Source organism: Numenius arquata, chromosome 2, assembly GCF_964106895.1.
Source record: "Numenius arquata chromosome 2, bNumArq3.hap1.1, whole genome shotgun sequence".
NCBI lineage: Eukaryota > Metazoa > Chordata > Aves > Charadriiformes > Scolopacidae > Numenius > Numenius arquata.
In genome coordinates, this window is record NC_133577.1 from 15,183,726 (window position 1) to 15,209,101 (window position 25,376).

The following is a 25,376-nucleotide window of genomic DNA, read 5'->3' on the forward strand; positions in this document are numbered from 1 at the left end:
CAATCCAAGTGAGTCTTCTCATTTTTTTCAAGTGTGATGTTGAATGCCTACAATAACAGTCTTAAGAAAGGAGAAACCTGCTTACACAAGCCAGGAGCAGCGAGCCAAAAAAAAAAAAGCACGGAAAATTGAGAATCTGAAAGTGCATGTATTGGAAATGCATATACTTTAAGATTATGCATGAGTATTTATGTCATACATTGATAGGAATTCTAGAGCTATAGTTCTAAATGAGAAAACAGTTATTTTCATATTTAAAATACAAAAAGTTTTCAATATTTAAACATTACATATACCTTTGCAGAGTAGTTTTGTTTTGGTGAGGATTTTTGGAAAACAATTTAATCCACAGTAGTATCACAGCTCTACTTGGGTTTTAAATCACCATGTTTCTTGGTACAGTAGAAAGTAGAACCCTAACATGTGTAAACATGACAGACAGCATTTGGCAACCGCTGTAGTAAAAAGCCCTTCTTCATTACAGCTAAAATTTATAGAAGAGGAGGGAAAGGAGGCAAAGTTAGTTTAGATTAATGATTGTGACTTGTTAATTTGTTTTGGAAAAGCTTTTCATTTACAGAACAACTCAACCCTAACTTATGAAAGACTTGAATAATTTATTATTCTTTATTGAAGCTATAAAAATATAAATCTCCATCCCAAAGGAGACAGAATGATTATAAAAAAGGTAAATTTTATTAATCAGATGTTAAATAGTGACCTCCAGTGATACCTCAAACAGAAGTAGCCTACATCTATTTGGACAGTAAGCAACCCATGCATTTATCATAGAGCTGATTTAAAATACTCACGCTTAACACTTGTTTACAAACACTTGTAACACGCTAAACACTTGTTTAACACAGAAAAACACTTGTTTTTCTTCTTATTTTTATTTTCAAGAAGTTCAGAAATAATTACTAATGATAAATACTGTTCTTTAAAACCAACAAAACCATAAATTAACTCTTAGTGCATAAACTGAGGAACTTAAATTGAGAAGAGATCTAAATAGTTCTTAAGCTTTTCATATTGGATTGTTACTGGTGCATGCTGAGCTATTTCGTCATGCGTTCACAGATGAAATTTTAAATCAACAGGAGATGCCAAAAATTCAACAAGGCAAATTAGTAAGATGGGCAGAAAATGAAGACCACCTCAAGTTGGAAAAAAAATTGTATTTCTCTGGTAAATGTCATGTCCCATTGAGAATAAAGAGAACAGAAACGAGTGTGCTATAAATGGTTACACGAGTATGCGGGAGGGAAGGCATAGAAAATGAAAGCACAAAACCACTGCCTTAAACCTGGCCAGACACTAAGCATCCACCCACCATTAAAAAAAAAAAAAAAAAAAAAGGGAGAGAGAGAAAGAGAGAAAGACAGACACCACAGACAGACATGAGAAAGGAATGGCCAACAGAAGGGATTTGAGAGGTTTTTGCTGTTGGTACCACTCCGTGGTTTAAACCTAAGACTTTAGCAAACCATGATCAGCTTTCTGTGAGATTAATCACTTGTGTTACCCTCGCACCCAGGACCTCCGTAGCCAGGAACATCAACAAGCCGAGTACTGCACAAGCACAGATCAAAGCGAGTGCAGAGGCTACAGCCCCAGCAGAAAGTAAAACACAGCTCCAGACAACTGGGGGAGTGGGAGAGACCATCAATATGAGTCAGGAGGAGAGGTGGCAGTAACTAGCAGCCATCGTATTTTAGCAGAATAAGCTTTTCCAAGGTATTATAGTTTTATAAAACTGATGTCTGTTGAAAACAAAACCAAAGACTAACCTCTTCTGAGATGCACCAAAAATTGCCTTCCAGCTTGTGAGGCAGAAAACAGATAAAAGCAGAAAACACCCAACAGGAAGGTGTAAGAACAGCAAAGCGTTTTTATAGTGTCTTCACATGGTCAGGTTAACGACATATTCATTTCTGATAAATATATTTCCCTGTAACTTTTTTTTTTTTTAGTTTAACTGCTGCACTGAATTTAAACTATTTTCATTACAGTTAACATTACAGTTTCCATTACAGTTAACATGTTACAAATCAATGACAGAATGCCTACCCCAAAAGCGGGTATTCTCTGTACATTCGCAAGTGTATTTCTGGTTTAAAAGATCAATCTTCAATTTTTTTCATTATTATTAGGTTTCTGTATTCAAATAGCATTTGCCTTAGTTTTTCTTTTTATAATTTCTTAAACAGTTGCGCATGTCAAGTTTGTATTGTTTTCCAGAAAAACTTGGTTTGTGAAACTACCATGTAGCTTCTTATTTAAAATTTCTTTAAACAGACCTAAAAGAAGATACAGTGCCTTCAAACATTTATCTGCTTAAACAATTTCCTACTTATTACTAAGCCTTTCACAGTCTTTAAAGGAAAAAATGTACAATTTCATAATCCTTTTTAATTCCCTCTAATTTTCCATGCTTAAAGTGATCAGAACAGAGTTTTTGTTGCGTTTGTTTTTTTCTTTATGCCTATTTTCCATAAACCATTCACTGTCAAACACGTACATTCCATGATGTGCTCGGCTTTGAACATTTTTTGCTAATCAGAAGAGTGCCATCTTTCCCACTGAGGATGGAAGAGAGGCACAATCCCTGCCTACTTTCCAGTGCCAACTAGACACTGCAATAAAATTTCAGCAAGGCCTACAGACACCCTTATATCACTGACCTTTCTTGGAAGAGCAATAGGTAGGTCCCATTGCTACTAAACATTATGCATTTCCATATTTACCTTTAAGTATGAAGACATTGCCAAATCCTTGATATAGATGGACTTTGTTCCAAATAGCTCTCTGCTTTCCAACCTCATAAAAATCTGTTCTTTTTGAAGTGGATACTTCAAAACCTGATAAAGGCATCTATCATACACACTAATTCCATTACTTACATTAAGGTATGTCTGAGTGTCTCAGAACAGCATAGCAGGGACATGCACTGCCTAGCAACTAAATCAAATTATTTGGGGGTTTACACAGTTAAATTGAAAATACACTGAAAAAAATAAACATATAGGGCACGTATAAATTTAAACCAAGCAACAGTCCTAATTATTGTAATTTGATTTTTAGGTTACCCAAAGAGAGGACTATCCTGCTCCCAATTTTTATTCCCATGATCATCTATTTTTCCATTCTTCTTCTTCTTTTCAAAAAGAAACAGAGAAGCAGACCGAAAGTGCTTTAAAAATCATCACCATTTATTTGTGTTCCTTCCTAGGAGTAAAATGCTACCTGGATATGTTCTGACCTCTAAATATTCGAATAGACTTCTCATGTAAGTGCTACAGTCATACAGTAATTACTGCAGGTCCTCACTAGTCAGCAGGCTGAATTAGAAGCAGCTCGCTGAGCCCAGTCATGCGTCTGAGCCACTGTCTCACTGGGACAGAAAACAACTTCAGTGGTTGTACCGAGGTCTCCATTTGAGTATGACAAACCAGACAAGATCTTTTCCTAGAATACATAATGTGAGTATGTCTAGATTATAAAAAAAAAAAAAAAAAAAAAAGCATTACACCAAGCAGCAAAACGCAACATTTTTTTAATGTCAGTAAACAAATAAAAAACCAACCCCAACCAACCCCATGCAAAAAAATGGTGGGGGCGGTGGGGTGGGGCGCAGGGTATGACAAAAAGTACCCACATCTGCTAGGTACAGAGTGTACATACAAAATAGTAATGCATTTACAAAGCTAAATCCAGGTTCTAAATCTACAGTACTTTACAGGAACAACAGGAAGTAGTAAGAAGTAACAGCAACTTTGAAATAGTTAACCTGCTTACTTTTTTTTTGTCAGAAGGCAATATTGCCCCTTTCGTACCTTTCACAATGAGAAATTCAAACATTCAAAATATCATTTAATAATACACAATTCACATATAAGGCTCAGATCAGACTGTTTGCATGGTTATTTCTAGACTCGGTTCCATGCTGTCCTGCCAAATCTTGCTTCACTGGCTGCAGATGCACCTTCTTAACAATACAAAGAGGAGCTGTTATTTTCATGACCAAAAAAAGTTTTATTACATAGTTTTTAAAATTAAACATTCCACTAAGGAAATGGTTAATTTCCTCTATAGATACAAAGCCAATAAATGATTAACTTAATTCCTGTATTTATATATGAAGTTACTTATTGAAAACAGTAATTTTACATTCCAACCAGTAACAAGACTGGAAAGGGAAGCTATTAAAAATTACACTGAGAAGGAAGGAATGCTCAATACTTTACTTTGCTTCCAAACTCACTAATGAGGAATACTGTGGTTCAGATAATTATTTAACCACAGTGATGAAGTAGCAAAAACCTGAGCTTCAATTGGCAAGAAGAGGCCAAAGGGTAATTAGGTACGTTTGACTTTCTCAAATTGGGTGGATCTTATGAAATTTGCCAAAGAATACTTAAATAATAGGCTGTGTCTAAGTGCTATTAGCAATTATCTCTGAGAACCAACAGAAGATGGCAGAAAAATGCAAATATAATTCTTTTCTTTAAATTAGGAATTAAAGCAGGAGCTAAGGAATTCACTGTCCATAAGCTTTACTTCAATTCCTGTGAAAAAATAGTAGCACATCATAAGCACCTTAAACATAACAAGAAAATTAGCAACAGCCAACACGATTTGTCAAGAATCAGTCATGGCAAACTAACTTAATTTCCTTCAGCAACAGGATAACAAACCTTGGGAATATGGGAGTGGTAGTAGGTGCCATTTATCTTGACTTCACTAATTGCAAAAGCCTTACAAGACGGTCCCAGAAGCAAGCATATTTAACTGAAAAACTATATTTAGTAGTAAAAATTTCACTATCAATGTTCATATAAAGAGAGATAGCACAGGGACTTGTCTTGAGTACTTCTGAATATTTTCATTAACAACAGATTAACAGAAAAAAAGTCAACTTACTGATTTTTACAAAGAAGCCTAAGATGGGAGCAGCTACAAAGATGCTGGAAAAAAGAACTAGAAACAAGTCTTGGCAATTTTGAGAACTACTCTTGGAAAAAAGGAGAAGAGCCACACCTCTAAGACAAACGTCTCATGCCGTAACTGAGTAACACCAATCAACACAGCAAATGCCATGTGAAAAGTGGTGACCAAGAAGGTGGCATTGCAAAGAAAGATCTGGGTGCTGCACCATTGGGTCCCACACTGAATGTGAGCCAACAAGGCTAATCAGAAACGTATGGAAGAGCAACACCGCCTTTCATTCTGCTAAGCTCTAGCAAGGTCTGAGCGGACAATCTGCATCAACTTTTGGTCATGGAGTTTCATGAAAAATTTAAATGAACAGCAGATCATCCAGGGAAGAGCAGAGTAAATGATAATTTGTCTACAAAGCAACGAGGAAGGAAAAGTCATAATGGTCTTCCAATATATACATATCAACTACCGTGGGAACAAACTTTGCAACTGTAAATTAAGGTATGTGGTGAGTTGAAGAAGGACCCTACAATATACTTCTCTCAATTATAAAGAAGAAAACTTCATTTACACATCAGAATTAAATACCAGCAACAAAATGCTTTAACAGTAGAGACTTGAAAAAGCTGAAACAATGTGTCTTAAAAGCAGTTGTAAGAACTGCTACTGTAACAACAGACCAGACAAATATCCTTATGAAGTGACATAGCTATAGATGATCTCAGCATTGGGCTAAGACTAGGTGACACAGCAATCTCTTTGTGCTTTCTTATCTGCAGTTTCTTACCACTCACATTATTTCTTCATGTTTGAGAAACATGAAGATGCAACATCACCTCAAATGTCTGCTTGATCTTTCCCTAGTGAAATCACAAGTACAACTGTGAATTCCCCAAATACAGGGGAAATACCTTTCAGAGTTACTCACTTATTTCAAACCTAAATTTGTGCAGCTTCGATGCTACTTTTATAACATCACATGACCCATATATATACACACAGCTCATCTTTCCATACACATCACAGAAAATTGGGGGTTCTACCTCAACAAAAATTAATTTTGATGCATTAGAAAGTCAAAAGAAAATGCTAGGGCAGAATTGCAAGCTTATTATACCTTTTTCTGAACTCTGGTAACAAATTTAGCACATATTTGCCTATCATCAGGAACAGATGTTCTTAGGAATGTTTCTTGTTAAATTCTATTTGCAATTTTGAAGGCCCTTTCGGGTGCAGCCATATCATACACTTCCAGAACACTATGTCTCTAATTTAAAATCAAATCCATTTTATCACTCAGACTGAAATATGTAACTTACCTCATTCACACATATATAAAAACACCACGACAGACAAGAGTGGATAAGAAAGCAGCTTTGCTTTCTATGCACAGTTTCATTGCAACCGCACAGGTGTGGTGCAATTTAATACTTTATATACAGTTTAGCCCTAAAAGAACTTATGTGTCAGTTATGCCACAGGAAAACCTTTTGCAATATTCACTTTGCAGAGTCTCAAAATAATTATTAGTGAAACCAGTTGTCAGTAGCAAATGTAAGAATGGTCAAGATATGGGATACCACTACTTTGAAGCACTGGTACTTTCTTCATTAGAAAGATCAGGAGTAGGTTTCCCCAAAATATGCAGCAACAAAATGTTTCATTTTACTTTATTGTCTACAATTACATCTCCACCTACATTGCATCAGCTGGGAAAGTGCTGACGGAGAAGAGGGAAGAGGTCTTCCTTCTCCCTCAAAAAGTGAGCCCCAAGTATTCGTGCTGCCTTCCTGCAGAGTAATCTGTAGGTGACATTTCCACGCATTAACTGTCAGGTGAGCATTTTGTAGATATTTCTGGTGGAAAACATTACAGCTCAAGATTTTATACTGAAAATAATAAAATATGTGTTGATAGCAATACAACCTAACTGCTAAGACATTCATCTTAGCAGGAACAGCAGGTTTTCTTTAAAACAGTTTATCAACCTATCTAGGAGAGATTTTAGAGATCTGATTTCAATGCAAGAGGGGAAAAGCTGAAGGAAAGATTTGGCAAGTGATCCAAATTTTAGAGACATTTGTATTGCAACACAGGCACCACTAGCTCCTGTGGGGAAAGGGACTTTTTGTTTCTTTTTCTGATGGGGGATGAGGAATGGCATGGAGCTAGAAGTGACAAAGAACATTTTTACAGTCTGAGGAAGAATTTCCAAAAGTTTATTCACTGACAACTTGGCCTTTTAAATGATGCAAAAAACCAGATGAAACAACCACAAATTGCACCAGTTAAGTGTACATTTAGAAAACTACTCCAGAGTATGAGGCCTACTCCTGTCACTTCAAAGGGCCAATGACTGAGATTATGGAACAGCACTTCCCAATATATCACACAGCCTTAGCCAGGGAACATTTGAAAGCTGATCTTAAATTTGAAAGTAAACTTTTTACTTCATGTGAAAGAATATTTATCACTCTGATGACTACCCAGAAGGAGAACTGGGATTGGCAAAGAAAGACTACAGCTAAAAGCAGGCAGGCAGGAGTAACCATCAACACCAAAGATACCAGTTCAAGATACCAAATCTCTTCTCCATAAGCTATGTGAAATAACTAGTGTTCTTGCCTTTTTGCTTTCTCTGCTCACCTGGGCAGAACAAGTAATTTAGGTACAGTGACACCTTAACAGAAATAATCAGACTATCTGCCTGGTTACTACTACCACTACAATTTTTTACTTTTGGCTTTGTCTTTATAGCAAAAAATTCCAGCTCCACAACCCCAAACTCTGGATTACATGAAGAAATTTGGAATAAAACCAATTTACAACCACTTATCACAAGCAGCTTAAGAGTCCAGCATTTTACTGATGCTGTTTCTTCTCATGTAGCATCCCTTATTTTCTGCGTGCTTTAAGTGTGACTTATTTTTAACTGAATCCATTCAGCTTTTCTCAAGTTAAAAGTCCCAAAGAGACCAGAGCAGTCAGTAGATGCTGGTTCAGATACCAGAAGGGAGATGGGCACTGTGAAAACTGCACCCAAGCTTTGTAGCACGAGGTGTTAAAAGACTGGCTTGAATTACACATTTAACATTTTTACTTGAAAGATTGACTTGCCCTCAAATAAGTTTAACATTTTCACTTAAAGAAGGCAGCAAAACCCCCCATACTTTTTAATTTTCTTTTTAATGGTCTCTCAGGCAAAAGCTCTTGGATAAAACGGGAATTTTTCCAGCAGGTTTGACAACTGCCACTACATCTACCAGCACCTCATCTCACTGCTGCCATGTAGAGACCCTTCATCATATCAACATCTGTGAGCAAGAGAGCTGTCTGCAGGTAACAACGCTCCTCCCAAAAATGGGAGCTTCCTGGAAGCGCCACTTCAGCTTTCCTTTTTTTTTTTTTATCATGCCATGGGTGGTCCTTGAAAGACTTTCACTGCAGCCACTGAACTTGATTTGCCACTCTCCTTCCTTTCTACACTGAGAAATAAATAAAATCTGTAAAATCAACGAAGCCAGTACCGCAAAGCTGAAAAGCCAGGGCTGGCAGACCTGGAACTGGCACACTTGACAGGCAAGCAATTACAAACGTGACAAAGGAAGGAAAAGGTGAGAAAAGGGAAGGGGGAGTCACCATTTTCACTTGAAGAAAGTATGAAAATTAATTTCAAACAGTCACACAAAGGAAGTTGCCAGGAACCAGTTACAGTAACAGGGGAAATCAGCATTCAGAATTCCTATGTCTGTGATCAATTTTTAAAGAATAAAATTAGCCAGAGAATATCAAATGGAATGGCACTATTTACTTTACTTTGTTCTGCTTTCTTCTACTAGGAGAAATTAAAGTGCGCTTTCTTTTACAAAAAAAGCCACAGGCAGTGATGGCCTGTGTATCTGCACAGATTTATAGCACAGGAGCGAATGAAAAGGAGGTGTAGCATCTTTTATGTCTCAGCACTTTGTCCAAACCCTGACAGCCTTGCTGCTTGAAACAGTCAAATCACAGAAATTAATAAAAAAAAAAAAGTCTGAAAAGGAGCTGTGTCAGAAACAAGAAGTGTTCATTTGCTCTCCAAACTGCGAAAACCTCCAAAGCAGTTACTTCATGCAGTCAGGCCTCTCACTCTTCTCCTGCAGCGACACTAATGTAGTTCCTACAGCAGAGAGTAACTCTACTCTCCGCAATTTTGTTCCGAAGAAAAGCAAACTATTGTTTTTCACCTTAAAGCATCTACTAAAATGTTGCGTCTCAAGAACAAAACAGACAGTGCTATAAGCAACTGGACAGATGAGTGTTTTCTGTAGCTCTGTGCCTGGTCATGCTATTTTATGTGTCTTTTTGCCTTTGCAACAGGTTCATTTATGCTGGTCACCTTGTCTGTAAAAGTTCCAGGCTCCCTTATGGACTGAAGCTTCAATACTCCATGTACAGTAATGATCGACTGCCAGCTCTCAATTTAATAGTGTGTTGACTCTAACTTCAAAAATCATCCCAGGAAATCACCATTAGGTGAGACAACAAGACCATGAAATTCATGCCATCATCATAAACCGTAAGCCAGCTGTTTTTCTTCCTGAAGTGTCTTTAATCTCATTTTATTTTTCCCTAAGTCACTACACAAATGTCACTACCAAAGACTTATCTCTTGCAAAGTTGCTGGGACAGTACCAAAACAGCCATAAAATCTAAACATACTTTATAATCAAATTAAACAATGCTAAACAAGACAAATTATTATACTTAGCTTTGTGCCCCGGGCTTTCTGAGATGATCTAAATCACAGTTCCCTTTCACATGTCCTATGCAATTGGACTGAAGCCTGGAAAAGATATAGTTTAGAGCCTTCCTGTACATTCACCAGTTTCTGTTTAAAAATCTCTTGTATTCTGTTCTAGATCTGCCATTCAGAAAGTATCTTAACAACTAAGTTGTTATGTTTCATTTTCCTTGATTTCATACAAGAAAAAATAGATACATTCCATGCATACAGGGTCTTCCTTTGTCCTGGTTTCAAAAAAAGCTTGAACGTAATCATATATATGCTACATATATTATCATGCACATATCACTTGCATAGAAATCCTACTTTTTCTATAGCTTTATTTTGGGCTGTGGTTTGTTTGTTTCCATCTTTTTTGTGATAGTGTTTCCCCTCCTTTTGCAACCTAAAAATTGTGTAACATTCAAGCACATTTATTTTCAAACCAGCCCTTAATTCCCACCTCAAAGAACATCTGTAGGTTTTTTTACAGACAGACTGGTATAACTTCTAGCAGTTCTTATCTGGCACAAGAGACTTAGAGTGAGCATGCTATGAGCATGTTATCAGCCAAGTTTATTAAATATGCAAAAGTAACACAGAGGGCTTCATTTCTTCTGGTTTGCAGCCATGAATTTTTTGCTTAGCCTATAATTCCTCTGTTTTTCTAGAATAACGTTCATTAAGTTTCAGCACAACCAACTTGAACCTCCAGGGAACAAACACCTTCTCAACAATATACTGGACCTCAATAATGTTAAAGCCTGTACTGGCTCACCAACAAAATATTTGTAGCCTCCTCAAATTTTGATTAGGAACTTTGAATATTAAAGATTAATATACTTAACCCAGTGCATCACATAGTCTTCTTAGACTCAAGTATAACCTTGGCTTGGTCCCAAGCTTAACTACCTTTTAAAATACTAACCACACATTAGCCAAAGCCATCTTTCATTCTGTTTTCACATTTTCTGTTGTTTACTTGTTGCATTGAATCTCCATTCAACTGCTCTTTCATGTTTCTTCTCGTATGAACAGATTACCTGGTAACCTAGAACTAGAGGTTCATTACAGATCCATGGAAAAAAATTAGTTGCTCTTCAGCCACACTAAAAGATTGTTCCACTGAAATGCACTACTGATCACTGCTACCGTCTGCAGATCAGCAGTGTACCAACCACTCCTCATGTTCCCAAATGAATACTGTCTTTTATGCCACGGGAACAGGTCAGTAACCATAGACAAGCTCAATTAGCTGTTGTTTTACACAAGCAGCCTACAGTTCTACACTCCCGTTGCAGTCACTTACCAGCAATGTCGAAATAAAACCATGCTTTAAGTTTTAGCAATGCTATTCCCTCTGACACTTTTCCTTTACTGAATTGACCCTAATCCATACCTGAAAATAACTTTTAGCTGATACCTTCAATTTATGAGGCTGCTTTAGAAAAGTAGTCCTGAAGTATAGAAAAGGAGTCTCTGTATTTTAGACTTTCCACTCAAAGTATTATTAAATGATAATTTAAATAGGAGGCTTTTACACAGGATAAGGCCTGCTGGTCCTTAGAACCTGATCACAACTTCCAAAGATTTATCCACAATCACAAAATCCCTGGGGTTGTCAGGGGAGGGTTTTTAGCATTCTTTTCCAATTAAAAATAACAATCATTTGCACCATTATTCAAAGAAGGCCGATATTTTTAATGCTGTTTGCTAAGAACCAGCCCCATTTCATCATACAACCATCAGAAACACTTGCAAAATGCATGCTCGTGTTTTGCTGGCAGAGGGGTAGTTTCTTCTTATGAAAAAGGTCATTACTACACCTCTGGAAAGAGAAAAAGAAGAGTACATACACTTGCTTTCCTCTCAGACAAAACTGCTGTGCTCTCCTCAACCCAAAGCCCCCGAGAGGCCTGAAATCTTGATTGCAACAGTAAGACAGGACTCAGTCATCTAGCAAAAAGGGGGTTTAGACAAAATTAAAATTTAAAAAAAAATTCTATCCTAGTCCAAAAGTCACAGAATCCACTTGTTTTCTAATTCTAAACAATTTTAACCAAGCCTACAGGAAGGGCCTTATCACATCAGTTTCAAGAGAGACAGGGCTCATGGAATGTCATGTCCAGATCCGAATTATTCAATAAAATCCTCTCAATTACCTCCCCTATTTTCATTTAGAAGTACCCTTATGTAGTGGAAATAATGTTTTTTTCCATTATAAGGGATGAGTCTTCCACAATCCAGCTATTTGGCTAAGTTATCTGCTTACAGATAACAGCTGAATTGTTTAAGGTCGTATTTTTCTTACTGAGGGCTATGGCTTACTGAGGGCTTATTTTCTCTAAGAAATTCCAGAGCTAATTTATCACTGCACTATTGGGCTATATGAAGTGAAAGATAATGGCCTGCTAATAGATATATAGCTATTTCAGTGAAAACAGCTGAGGGACGGTTGTTAACTCCTGATGCAAACACATAGCAAAGAAGTGAAATGTCATTAAGAGGCTTTCCTTTTTTCTTTCTGGTCCCATTTTTCCCCTCTTCCAAAAGAGGAAAGTGTTCTGCTTACTAATAAGGAAATAACTGGGGGGTAGTGTATGAATATTTTGTGTAAACTCTAACTTTTACTATGCCTCCTTCCTAATCTCAGAGAAACCCAAACATTAATAGGTGGGTAATCTTCATTTAAACTCTGAAGTTTAAAATTTCCTTTCAGTAATGGAAAGAAAGAGGAGAAAGACATTTGTTTCAATTAGTTCGCAGTGTTGGAACTTGCAGCAAATTAATACTTCTCTTTGTAGCGAACAATAAGAGAGAACATTAACCAAAAGTTAACAGTACTTGATATGGAACATTAAAAATTAAACATGAAGGGTGACTGATTAGTTCAGGGTTAATAATGCATTCTTCCTTAAAAGAAAAAAAGAAGAAAAGAAAAAAAGCATAGTTCAAGCTGAGCCCAAAAATGGCAGGTGACAGAAAGCAGCGACCTCAGATGACTGTACTAGGACCACATCCCAAAACCAGCACAATTAAGCACTAATTGGTCAGCAGTCTCAGCAGAAATGCCAAGAATTGAGCAAGCATTGAAAACCAGAGTCTCCGCCTCTCCCCAGGAAGGATGCTCTCTTCGTGTCAGAAATTTGAAACACCACTGCAGAGAAGCCAGAACTCCCCCTGTTAGCACAACACTGGGCCCACAAATACAAGACTCATCAGCCCCTGAGGAGCATCTACAGCACCAGCAGCATTTCTATTTGTTTCTTCACTGGCAGCACCTGCCATATTTACCATACACCAGACCCCACTATGACTATGAAGAATTGCCTACTGTAGCGCTACACAGGACATCAATTATCAGGTACGCCATTGACATCTTCCACCCACATTCAATTACCCATCTATGTGGGACCGCGTAAGTTACTTCTGCTTTGAAGTAAAATGCTTTGCAGCAAAATGTATCAAGAGTGCCCGGCATGAAAACATCTCAGGGCAGCCAGAGAGCCACTCAGGTCTGCAAGCAGCGGATATGAAATAGGAAGCTTGCAGGGCAACTTTGGAACATGAAGTCTCATAGCAGTTTCTCTTGATTAAAAACAGAAGGGAAAGCAAAAGGGAGGGCAGAACTCCGGAAGAGCCCCTGATGACTAGCACTATTTTCCCAGCGCGAGTGCAGGGTTCTCAAAAATTAGCTCGAATAATCTGCATGAGGCAGAAGACAAAACAGACGATAAGTTCTCAAGAGGAGAACTGGTGAAGCACTATGCTGTTTTAGGCACCTACAGCTTCAGGACTTCATGAATTTGGGCATGGTAATTAAGCCCTAAGGGAAAGAGGAAAAACATTACTCCCTGAAAAATGTCAGCAATCAAAAAGCACTGTGGTAAAATACTACGGTAAGATGGTCTCATATATCAAATATTGATCCAGCTCCTGTAAACACGTGAAGTTCATGGAAGTCAATTTTCCCATTAATCCTACATTCACGCCTTAACAGAACTACCCTATATTTTAAAGTCATTTTCATTCTTGCTGCAATAGCAAAATATTTTCAGCTCAAAAAATCAGACTTGCCTTTAAATGTAAGAGGATTCTAAAAGCAGGTCCTGAAATATTTCACTCGCATCTTCTCTCCTCCTTTACTCCCTTTCCAAAATACTACTGAAATTTAAAAAGTTATATCCTAGAACCCATTTTCTCTCCTGTTAAGCTGCATTCCGCTTGCAAATAGGAATGACTGGTGCAGCAGTTAAAAATACCAAATTTATGAAGCTTTATGTCCTCTCCTATTTTGTTTCTCCTTGTTCTCTCACCTTAGAGAAACTTTTATTTCTGGAGAAGCCTATACATACACAGAGCATTAGAGACCAGTCTTCTGCAAAAACGGTTTTACAATAAAGTACCCATTTATTATACAGTTTCACTTGGCACTGACTATAATTAGACAAACGGCAAAACAAAACAGTTACATTTAGGTCAGCTTCATCACTCAAAACGTGCACAACCTTCCTCTGAAAGGGGCTAGTGGCATGTTCTTTTTCAGTTTTGAAAATGTAATCTGAAAATGCAGAAGTTTACATGACACCAAAAGGATTCGCAAACGAACACATGCTATGGCTGTAGAGCAGACTCATAGCAGCCCCAGATTTAGATCAAAATTCAGCAGAGTAGTAAGAATTTTTCACATGGGGTAAAAATGAAGTTCTTTAGATAGGAAGTAGACACCACAGTCACAGCTGAAAACTGCCACACTACAGTTTTGACTTTCAGTCTTCACCCATAAGCTAATAGGGCACTAGCACAGAGAATCATAGAAAATCTCAAGTTGGAAGGCCTCTGGAGGTCACACAGTCAAACCTCCTGCCAATTCCAGAAGCCAATTTCAAAGCAAGGTCTGGCTGCTGAGGACCTTATCCACTACAGCTTAATACCTCTAGAGACGGAAATACCCAGCCTCTTTGGGAAGCCCACTCCAGCGCTCAGCTACACTTGCTGTGCAGAATTGTTGCCCTTACACCCAATCCCCCCACTGCAGCTTGTTCCCGCTGCCTCTGTTCCTTTCACAGAGCTCCACCTTCACTAATAACCCACCAGGTAGGCAGTGACAACATTTGGAAAGCTATGGTAGATCTAGATCTAATTAGAACTACTAGAACAATATCGAGCAGTCCAGACTTCACTTTCTCATCTAAAAAAAGAAACTGTCTGTGTAATTTAGCAATGCTTTTGATGACAGAAGTGCAGCTTTGTTTTCCAATCAACAACTAGCTTATTACAGTAGCCTCCTTCAGGACACACTTCCAAAATTAACTTTTGTTCTGACCTCTACTGTCCAATAAATAAGTACTACTTTGCCGCCGTAATGCATCCTCTTCATCCACACTTGTATTTCATCCACATCCACATCTGTATTTCGTACCCAAATGTGATCAAGTGCCAATGATTTATTTTCTAAATCAACTTGAAGTCATGTAAACATCAGAAAACTCAGCTTAGTTGAATTCATTGGAATCAGGATTAGCCTACCCATTTCTCAACAGAGCCCTTCCCTCTTTTTTTGCCCCATTCCCACATGACCTTCACATTTTCTCAAAATTTCATAGGAACAGAGCCTTTGCTGCTACTCCCAAAATTCAACATAATGTAAATGGAATGCAATCACCAGTGTCACAGCAAAAGATGATTCTGGCTGACCCCAGCATTCACTGTGCTTTTAATTCCTGTGGCTTTACAAATATAACACTAGTCATAAAAAAAAAAAAAAAAAAAACACAAAGCAGAAAATGAGAGAATTGCATTTTAAGTTATGCATTCATAAGACATGTTGGGTGAGGTGTGAGATTTCAAGTATTTTATAGGAAGGGGAGTGATTATTTATTTACTTATTTTTAAAGAGGGCTCTTCTCAAGAAGCCATCACAAAAGAAATAAGAAAATACTCTCTCAGCTACTAGCTATGTTCCACAATCTGTCCTCCAGTGGATGAATGCCCCAATCCCTGAATGCTAGCAATGTGTTTCAAAAATACCACAGTCAAGGTCCACAAGTAGGATAAATATTTCAAGGTAATCGTTTATCTGACAGAGAAGCACTATTCTTTCACTTCGGTCAGGGAAGTTGGAGAAAGCTTTCCAATTTTTGACTTCATTTTCATAAGTAATATTGCAGTTCTGGTCTCTCAGAAGAGATCTGTCAATGTTCTACCATGATTTTGATGTTCCAAATAAAAATCTAAATTCATTCTTGTCTGAGCTAGTTGGATATACCTAACAGAAGACATTTTTTAAGGAACAATCACATATAGCAAGAACACAGAGCAGATGACAGCCCCTAGAAAACATTTTTCTGTTTGTTCGCTTTGAGTGTCAAAATGTTACAAAAGAGTCAGGAAACAAAGCTGCGAACAACAATAAAGCAAAAAATTACACATTGTCCTGACAACATACTGCTAAATGTACACATTTTGCTCTTGTATGCCACTAATTCACTGTAATATCATCAAATAGCAATACTAGTGAAAAGTTATATCTCACAAAAGTCACTTTGGTACAAAGGAATTAGTGAAAGAAAAAGCAGCAAAAGAAGAAATATCCTAAACCTTGGATTTCCGATTTTTCAGCAATGCTGTAATACGTCACCAAAGTGTTTATTTTTGTTTCTGCTTTTAAGAAATTTGAAAAATGAAGATTATGAATGCTGAGCATTACTATTACATGAAGCTGCTAATAAGAGGAACAATTATGATTTTCCCCAGTACAGTTCAATAATAAAGCCTTATTTATTCTTTTATAAACTGCCATTTAAAACAGGCAAACACTAACTTCAAGAATTTGTCTTAAATATTTCATTGGCACTTTTTTTAATGTTTATTTCATTGGCACTCTGTTATGCTTCAGAGACCCTTCACATGAAACATTTAAATGCTAGTTCACAAAGTAGCTACCCTGTACACAATGCAATAATTCATATACTCTATAGTAAATAACCTCTTTAGCAGAACTGAAGTATATTAGCACATCCACAGAGTTCACAAGACATGTCCAAACTTGTGAAATTCCAAAGACAGAAGTATACAGAGCACTACAAGAAATCCTTCCTGACACACTGTCATAGTTGCTTTTAATTTGTAATTTCCATACCATTTTCTCATCTAAGTATTAACGTTTCCATCACCAGACTCCCATATATCACTGCCTTACATTGACACCTGCTGGAAGTGACTGGGATTGTAAACCATTCCTTTTTTCCTCAATCTGTTCTCATTTCACTCTACAGGCAGACCAACAATTCTACTTTCAGTAAACTAAGCAGAAACATCTGAAAAAACTAAGCCACGTGACCTTTTCACAAACAGAAAAACATATAATGTGTGATGTTAAGCTATATAAAAATTACCAAGGCTATCATTGCATGGATTCTCAATGAGAAAATATATGTTAGGAACAGCCTTTGAGAAGATTTTTTTACTACCCCTTGGCTAGATTTAAACTCAACAAATTAAGTATTCAACCATTTACTAGGCTCTCAGGCTAATTAGCAAATAATTATTACTGCAAGAGTCCCTAAATAGTTCTTGTTTGACAAAATTGTTACAAACAAGCTTATACATAAAAATGTGACTAAATAGGTTTTAAAGCACTTTTAATTTCCTAGTGCTTATGAAAAGACAATTAAAAACCATGTCTTTACATTAATGAAAAAAGATTTGCCTTATTCACAAAAGCAAACAGGGCTGTTTAATGATACAATTGATAAAGGCAAGAGTAACTGAGGCATGCTTGTTAAAATAGCTTGTATGTACACAAACGACTGTCTATCATTCTTCATAATGAAGATACACCTCTTAGTACAGCTTTGTAAACAGGAGCACACTGAAACACCCATTTGAAAACAATGTGATTTTCCCTGTATGCCCAAACTACTACTACAAGCTTCACTGCTATGAACCAGACACCCTATTATACCCTTTTATTACTTCCAAACTCTACTATAGAGGTGGGATCATTTTTACTTGATGTCATTTATTTATTTCTCATAATAGAAAACACACCTCAGATTGACACAACTACGATGAGTTACGGTGGCTTCACTTTATCATCGGAACAAGACATGGTCGCGCACTTTGGTTTTCACATACCTTGTATGAAAAACTCAGGCATAGTTTCACCAAAACATACAGACAGTTTTAAAGCATCACAAGCAGCAAGAATAAAAAAACAAGTTCAAAGGCAGACAAATAGAATTTCTATATGGTTGTGTAAGTATACAGCTGAAAACCTCTCCAATTTTATATTTTTCTGAAGTTATAACACAGGATCCTTATATTAAAGTCCAATAATATCCCACAGCATGACCATCCTACACAGACACCAACACTGCAGCAGTATTAACTTGTGGACTTTACAGACCAGTTTGAAATTTATTTACTTTTTATTATTTTAATCTAGTGAGTGATCAACCTGCTTTAAAAATGTATTTTTACTAGGTAGCTTAGATCACAACCACAGTGTTAGAGTTCTCAACTACTGAACCTGTGTAAAAAAAAAAAAAAAAAAAAAAAAAAGAAAGGAGTAAACACAGTCTCAGTGGAAGCAGAAACAGGCAGCCACCAAAACAGGTAACAGCAAAAATACCAATATGAGTGGTAGCCTATGTCAACATGCTTTTTCCTCCAACTTTTCCTTATTTCTTATCTCTGAAAGAACTCTATAAATACAGGCAAGTGAAGTGAAAATTTCATGACTACATATTAGTCTGCTGAACTCATTCCTAATTAAAAGTTTCATAAAGCTCAAAAGCAAAAACACTGGGCACAGAAAAACAGAGTTATTCTATATAATGGGTACCCAGGAATTAAAGTACTGCATTTACCAAGAATTAATCAACTCCTTTGGTAAAGAAGATGTGGTAGTATTTTACAAGAGATCATTGAACATTAACAGTTTCCTTCCAGACACTTAAATGGTAGGCAAGAGAGCACTTTTTTTTAAAAAATGTATCACTGAACAAGCACACAGGTTTTTTTGTATTGCATGCTTTAAGAACACAAGCACATGACAGCATGGCACGCTTTAAAAACACACTAGATAGTATGGGATGAGCGTCAAAAGTACCTAGGCTTACTTTCTTTTTATCTCAGACAACAGAGTTAGCATCAGACACTCTCAAGATTTAGGGCTTATATTTCTTACCTTACAAAGCTTCTGGTAACGCGGAGAAGAAACTGCCATCCTCTGTAAACGATGCAACAACACCACAACTTTCTGCAGAGACGTTCTCACCACAGCCATCATTTTAAGTTTGCCACACTTCTGAAGACACCTCAGAATTTGCATTATAAATGAAGAGCAACTATCATTTCCTCCCGGTCACTGGACAATGATTTGCCAGCTTTCTGAGCATGCTCTCTTCCAGGACTGCTTTTGCAAGCCACAGGCTTTATACGTTTCAAAGGCAAAGGAGGTTGATATAGCATAAGTTTCTCTCCCAAAATAACCCCGCGAAACAAATGCAAAAAAATAACAGCCTTCACAGATTCTTCTAACCCGTGCTGCTCAGCTTTGCTCATGCAGAGGGGAAAGGAAGTTGTTGAGCAGCCAAGCGTCTGCCACCGTGCAGGAGTGCACTAAATAACCAAGAAAGATTATTAATTTAAGCCTGAAAGCTGCAGGAACAAAAAAGGAATTCCTTCAGGAAGACAGCTCCAGTGTATCACAACAGTTGTTCTCCCCCAGTAGCTGCTTTCTATCGGCAGACTGAGCATTTGCTCCCTCACTCCGGGAAAGGATGCTCTCGCTCTCAGACTAAACGCAGCTCTGGCAGAGCTGTAGAGTGAGTGGAATAACAGACTGTGTTATAAATCTTGAGAGAGGAGCAGAGGGATACCTGCCCTAATTATATCAGCCATACGTTAAAGGTTAATAAATCACACGTGCACTTCTCAAAACTAGATTACCCAGTACAAAAGGAAAAACCGCAGGGGGTAAACCTCCCTGCTATGAAAACTCTCTTAAAGCTAATTTAGTCAAAGGGATCTCAAAGGATTCTCACTTGTGCCAGAAAGTAGGAATGCTTTTCAGGAGCCGTTTCCAATTAAAATCTTTTCCTGAATGACTTATCAGGACAAGGAAGAATAGGGGTTTGACAAATTGAAAGCATACAGTTGTGCCTTCACCCCTTTTTCTAGCCATCCTTCACTCCAAAGAGCTAACGTCATTTTGATGTTTTTCCCATGACAAAGCAGAATTATTTAAGCCATCTAAGGATGGCGGTAGAATGTTCAAGAGCATGAAAGTGCTTTGCTACCAGCGAGGCACTCACAATGCAGCTATTTCTTATTACTTCCAAAGGTGATGAATCTACTTAAACCTGTATTAGAGAGGCTGCTGTAGAAAAGGTCCAGGGAGGCCATTATTAACATAGTAGGCGGTAGACATTACAGGAAATCGTATTACTTAATGTGCATATTGTCACATGGACAGGTACATACAAATTTCAAGCACATCAATCAGCACACTATGGAGGCACTACAGGTAGCATCACAAGTTCATATGTACTCCATTGCTCCTGGCTTATATCTACTCTTCTCTCCCACCACAAGTCTGTTCCTTTAGCCTAGCAGCTCTAGCCCACCATCATTAGCTGATATGCTGTTGATGAACATCTTTTGAGGAAACCTATGAAGGAGCACATGTCCAGAAACACTGAGGCATTCAGAAATAACTGTGCAAGACAGAACCCACAGTCCACACTTGCCTTCTTTCAGTTCTGCTTTTTTTCTTCCCAACTAATATACAAGTTCGAATCAAGCAGTGACACAAACAAGCCACCACTAGTCATGTTGCTTTTAATTTACAATAAAACGAAATTTTCAAATCATTTTGAACACCTTTACTTCTGTAGGCACAGGACTTCACACACATTGACCGGCATTACTTCTTACTACTTCCTAGCTCATTTTTTACAACTTGCTTCAAATTAGGTTTCAACCTCTTTTAAGAAATAATTACCGCACTCAAAGTTTGCATTATTTGCATAGTACTGTTGCCAGCCTCAGATGTCACAATGGAAGCCAAAACAAAGCTTCAACAGTGCCCAGATCACCAATTCCACTGTAGAATGGCTCTAGCTGCAGCCAAACAAGTTAGACACACAATGTAATGGAGGATAGTCCTGCCATGCATAGATGCCAGTTTAACAGATGACCCTATTTTGAAAACGCATGACGTGTAACAAGAACAACCAAAAAATCGTCATGTTTTGCCTATGTTCATCACATACTTCACCTAGATCTATCACACCTTAAACTCACAGTAAAGTTTTACTCAATGCACAGGCCTTGGGGGCAGAGGCATCTTCACACAGAGTGAAGAAAGTCACAAGCCCTTAATTCTTCTTATAACCTTTTAGAAGAAATACTTGTTCATGTATTCAACAAAGCACAAAGAGAAGAACATTGTTATTTAATACCACTTAACAAGGGAAGAATAGGAAATTATCTTTGTTTAAGCTTAGAACTTGCAAGGGAGCGGGCTTGATTTTTTAACGTACAGCAAAATGTTAGAGCTTCATTTTGTTCTCCAAAGTTAATTTCAACAAATATTTGAAAACAAACATTGATTTTGGAGTGTTTTCCAGTGTCACTAAATGAATGTCTTCAGTTATATTTAAAGTGAGATTGAAAGATGCTAGGGGAAAAGTTCATTTTGGAAGCCATTACGCTGTTATAGTCTTTGACATGCTCAACTTCCTTTGGTAGTTGAAACAAGCACACAATATTATGTAAAGTCATGGCTAAGGTAAGTGATTAAGCTTCATGTGTACAGTGTGTAGAAGCATACAGTCACAGAAGAAGGTGGAGAATATCAGGTAACGTTATGCTGAACAAGTGGAGGCCATGCCCAAGCACCCACATCTGCCTTCTCAATGGTTACAAGCCAGGACAATGGGCATGGTCGAGAGCTGGTTATAGACCTTCTCCACACTGCAGCCCATCTTGCCCAGCAGTTCTCCCTTCACACCGCACAACCCTGGCAATTTTAACCAGACTGCAGCCCAGTGAAGGAGGACAAATAATCTTCCATGACCAAGGTGCTTCACAGCTGCATAGACCCAGCAAGCAAATTGTGAAATAACAGCTTTATCTTGGTGTGATTGACTACACAGAATGCAAGGCAATGCAGAAATAAGACTATTTACACACAGCACCACCTCATGTTGTTAGCTTCCTGCCGCCTCGTTTTAGCTCTTCCACCTCCACTATACTAGCTTTTACTGGCAAAAAACCCCAAACAAGTATAACATTAACTTCTAGGTGGTGCCATTTCAGACTAATCTCAGGATTTCACAAAGAGCCACATCTCTACAGGTGAGTTACCTGACTGACCAGTATCATACAAACATTGGTGAGTGTCAAGTCAGACACGAGCTTCCACAATATATTGTTCTCTTCCTTATGATTAGTAAGTGGTTTGCTGTCAGATACTTTAAACTGCCTTGTTTCATTAAAATTCAATGTAGATATGTTCAGATTAACAGCACTACTGAAAGCAGCACTTCTTTTCATTAGCAGCTGTTCAAACCTCATGAACTTAGACCACAGACTTTATTCCAAACCCAGAGTGCAGGATTTAATAATTGATCTAGCCGCCCAGTTCTGTGCATATCAAAACAACCATACTAAATGATGCAATCTAATTGAAGGAAAAATTATATTAAAACATTCAGGAGAAAGATGACACATGAACAGCATTCACATCAGGTAAACAGGACAAAGGAAATCCAGGAAATTCATATATCATAGAAACATAAAATCCTTTCAGCCGGTGGTGTTCAACCTTTTCCTGCCACAGACCCAAAAATGTTAATTTTTAAAAGAGCTGTCAGGTCTCCACACCCTTTCCTCCTGTTTTCCCTCGGCATACTGTACCCTTACTGCAGACTGAACCCAGCTCCTCTCTCTCCCTCCTACCTCCTCAAAGGAGATGTATGGGATGTGCAAAAGCAGGGATATGCAAAAGAAAGAACAGTCAGACAATGTGGTACTCAGCTAGTCCATGGTTCTTAGACAGGGAGAATGGATCTCCCTTCTAGATTTTAGACAAGCTGGGGTGTCCTTATATGAAAAACGACTGTAAGTGGTGTCATTTAGTCTCTTCAGTTATTTCTTAGGTTTCCAGTCTGCGTCCTGTGTGGGAAGGAAGGTCACCTGGGGAGCTGATGGGCAGCAGGAGAGGGAGAAGAGATGATCCAAGCACAAAAACTTCCTGGATTGCTGGAAAAGCATGAGGAAGGTGCAGGCAGGGATAGGAGACAGTGCAGCCCACGACAGCTTTACTTGGAGGGAAGTAGATTAAATTGTTTGGTTGGACAATCTCACAACATGACTTGGTTTCACCAAGTATACACTTCCTGAATAGTTACCCTCCAAGGTTTAATACACTTCCTGAACACAGTACCTCTCCAACAACATCTAAGAGCCCTCAGTGCCACAGCTGCCCACAAAATACGTCTTTCAAACCTTAGGAAGAAAAATCTGTTTCCTTCACGCACCTGACTTCCAAAATACTGTTTTTTAAACACCTTCTAATAGGCTGCACATTTCCCAACTCTAGTAGATAACTTTCTTTTATAACATTTGCCATTGAAAAAACGCATGAATAACAGCAGTATTATTTAGTTTCTCACCTGCATCTGCTTTCTGAGTTCCCTTACGCAGGCACTGTCCTGAGCAGTGTTCTCACGCTGGGATGCGTCTGCTAGAACATTAACTGTCGTCTCTGCCTCTTGAAGCCACTTGAGGAAGCTCTCCAGATCCTTGTGTGAGGCCTGTACTGTCTTCATCTCTGTTTCCAAGAAATTCTGCCTATCAACAGCTCTGAAAACAAGACAAGTGTCAAAATAGTCCCCCATAACATACAGCACTACATACATCATAATGAAACTACTAAAAGGAAATCTGAATGTTAACTCTATTAAGAAACTATACATCTGTCACAGCTTGTTTTATCATTATTTATATCACTGGTGTTCTGGTTATATATGTCACAGCCCTTTCTAAAAATGCATGTGGAAGAAAGGCAGTTATTAATTAAAAACCTAGCTTTTCCTCTTTAAGTATTACCATCATGGACTTACGATCCCCCGGATGGTAGAAGTCTTATTCCCATGTGAAAAGTGCGAATGCTTTTCCTCATCAACAAAAACCATATAGAGTAGAAGCACGGAGGGTTTGGGGGATATTTTTCCTCCTCTTTTGCAGTAACCAGAAACATTTCTCTAAATTTGTAAGAGTCAAGTTCTCTCTGCTAAAAGGCAAGACTTTTGACACTATCACTCAGATTAATACACTGCTATCATAGCAGTCAAGCCATGCTCAACAGGCTTAAATCGAAAAAAGAGACTGGCAGAATATAGTCCAAATTTTCAATCAATCCAAAAGATCTCTGGTTGGTACAAACACAAAATTTTTGTTTGTAAGGATTTTTTTTTTAGATGGAAGGAACTCATTTAAAACCTTTGGATTGTATTGTTGGTATGTAACTTCAAAAGATTTCCTAGGAAAAAGATCACGTTATGCTTCTGCATAACAGAGCTGTTTCCTTGTCATTGAAATGAAACTCAGATGGGAAACTGTTATAGTCAGCAATTTTACAAGCTCTGATTGACAACATTAATTAAAGCATGACAAGCTAGATTTCATCCATTTGAGCCTGTTATTCTGCAGTATCTCTTTTCCCAAAATCAGGACAAAAGAAAGAAACAAGCTGTCCCACATCAGCATACTGTACAGAAATCCCTAACAGGCCTAGTATCTAGAACGCTGCTGCTAAGTAGGAAGTTCAATTTTATTCTCACATCAAGCACTAACCATATTGTAAGATTTCAGGGGTAAAGTGATATTTAATTTCCAGTAAGACAAGGCCAAAACACTCAGCGTTTGATTTTTTCACAGGATTTGAACAGGTTTTTCCAGACAGGCCCATCAAACTTATGTGTCTTCTGCCTCCTCCTATTCTACTTAGGCTTTCTTTTTTCCTTGCTATGCTGCGGCAATAGTACTGCTCAGCAGTATTAGGGAATCACTGTGTGATTCAAAAGTAGATGAAATAGTCTTTTTAGAAAAGAAGCTGCAGGTGTTCGGTACCATTCAGGATGACGTTTCAAAGCAGGTATTCTGGTTTACTAGCACATCAGAAAAGACAGATGCAAGGAAAAGCTGTTTTTCTTCAAGGACAGTAAGAAAATCTCATGCAACTTCAATTCTGCCAGGCTCACATTCCTAAGTATTAGCATAACCAACTGAATTTTCTAGAGACTACTTGCAAAAAGACAGTGTTGCAACCCCCACTTTAGGAGCTTAAGTCTTATGTCACTTGTTAATAATTGCTTTATCCAAAATAAGACTGTTTGAATCATTCCTGACTTCACGGTTGCCCAAGTTTTGGTTACTGGTAAATGACTAGCAGGGCAAAAAGCTTTCATTTTTGCTTCTCACTTGAAGCTCTGGAATGCTTCACCCACTCTTAAAAAAAAAAAAAAAATAGTAAATAGCATGCTAGGGATTACAAATGGTTTGATAGATATCGCCTAGAAAAGATAACAAGCACCAGCTCAAAAATTAGAGCACACCAAGGATCTCTGAGAAAAACGTAAAGTAAAAACAGTTA

General features: G+C 37.8%; 1 protein-coding gene across 2 annotated transcripts in view; it reads right to left on the bottom strand.

Annotated features, from left to right (window-relative positions):
- UTRN (utrophin) overlaps positions 1–25,376 on the bottom strand; it is a 339,386-nt gene that overhangs the window by 184,796 nt on the left and 129,214 nt on the right. Inside the window, exon 51 of one of the 2 annotated variants that reach the window (XM_074144306.1) lies at positions 23,395–23,584. In XM_074144306.1, the coding sequence (XP_074000407.1) occupies positions 23,395–23,584 (190 nt within the window). Of the gene's footprint in view, positions 1–18,899; positions 19,044–23,394; positions 23,585–25,376 lie in introns of those variants that run through there. The other variant, XM_074144303.1, reaches the window with a different exon arrangement.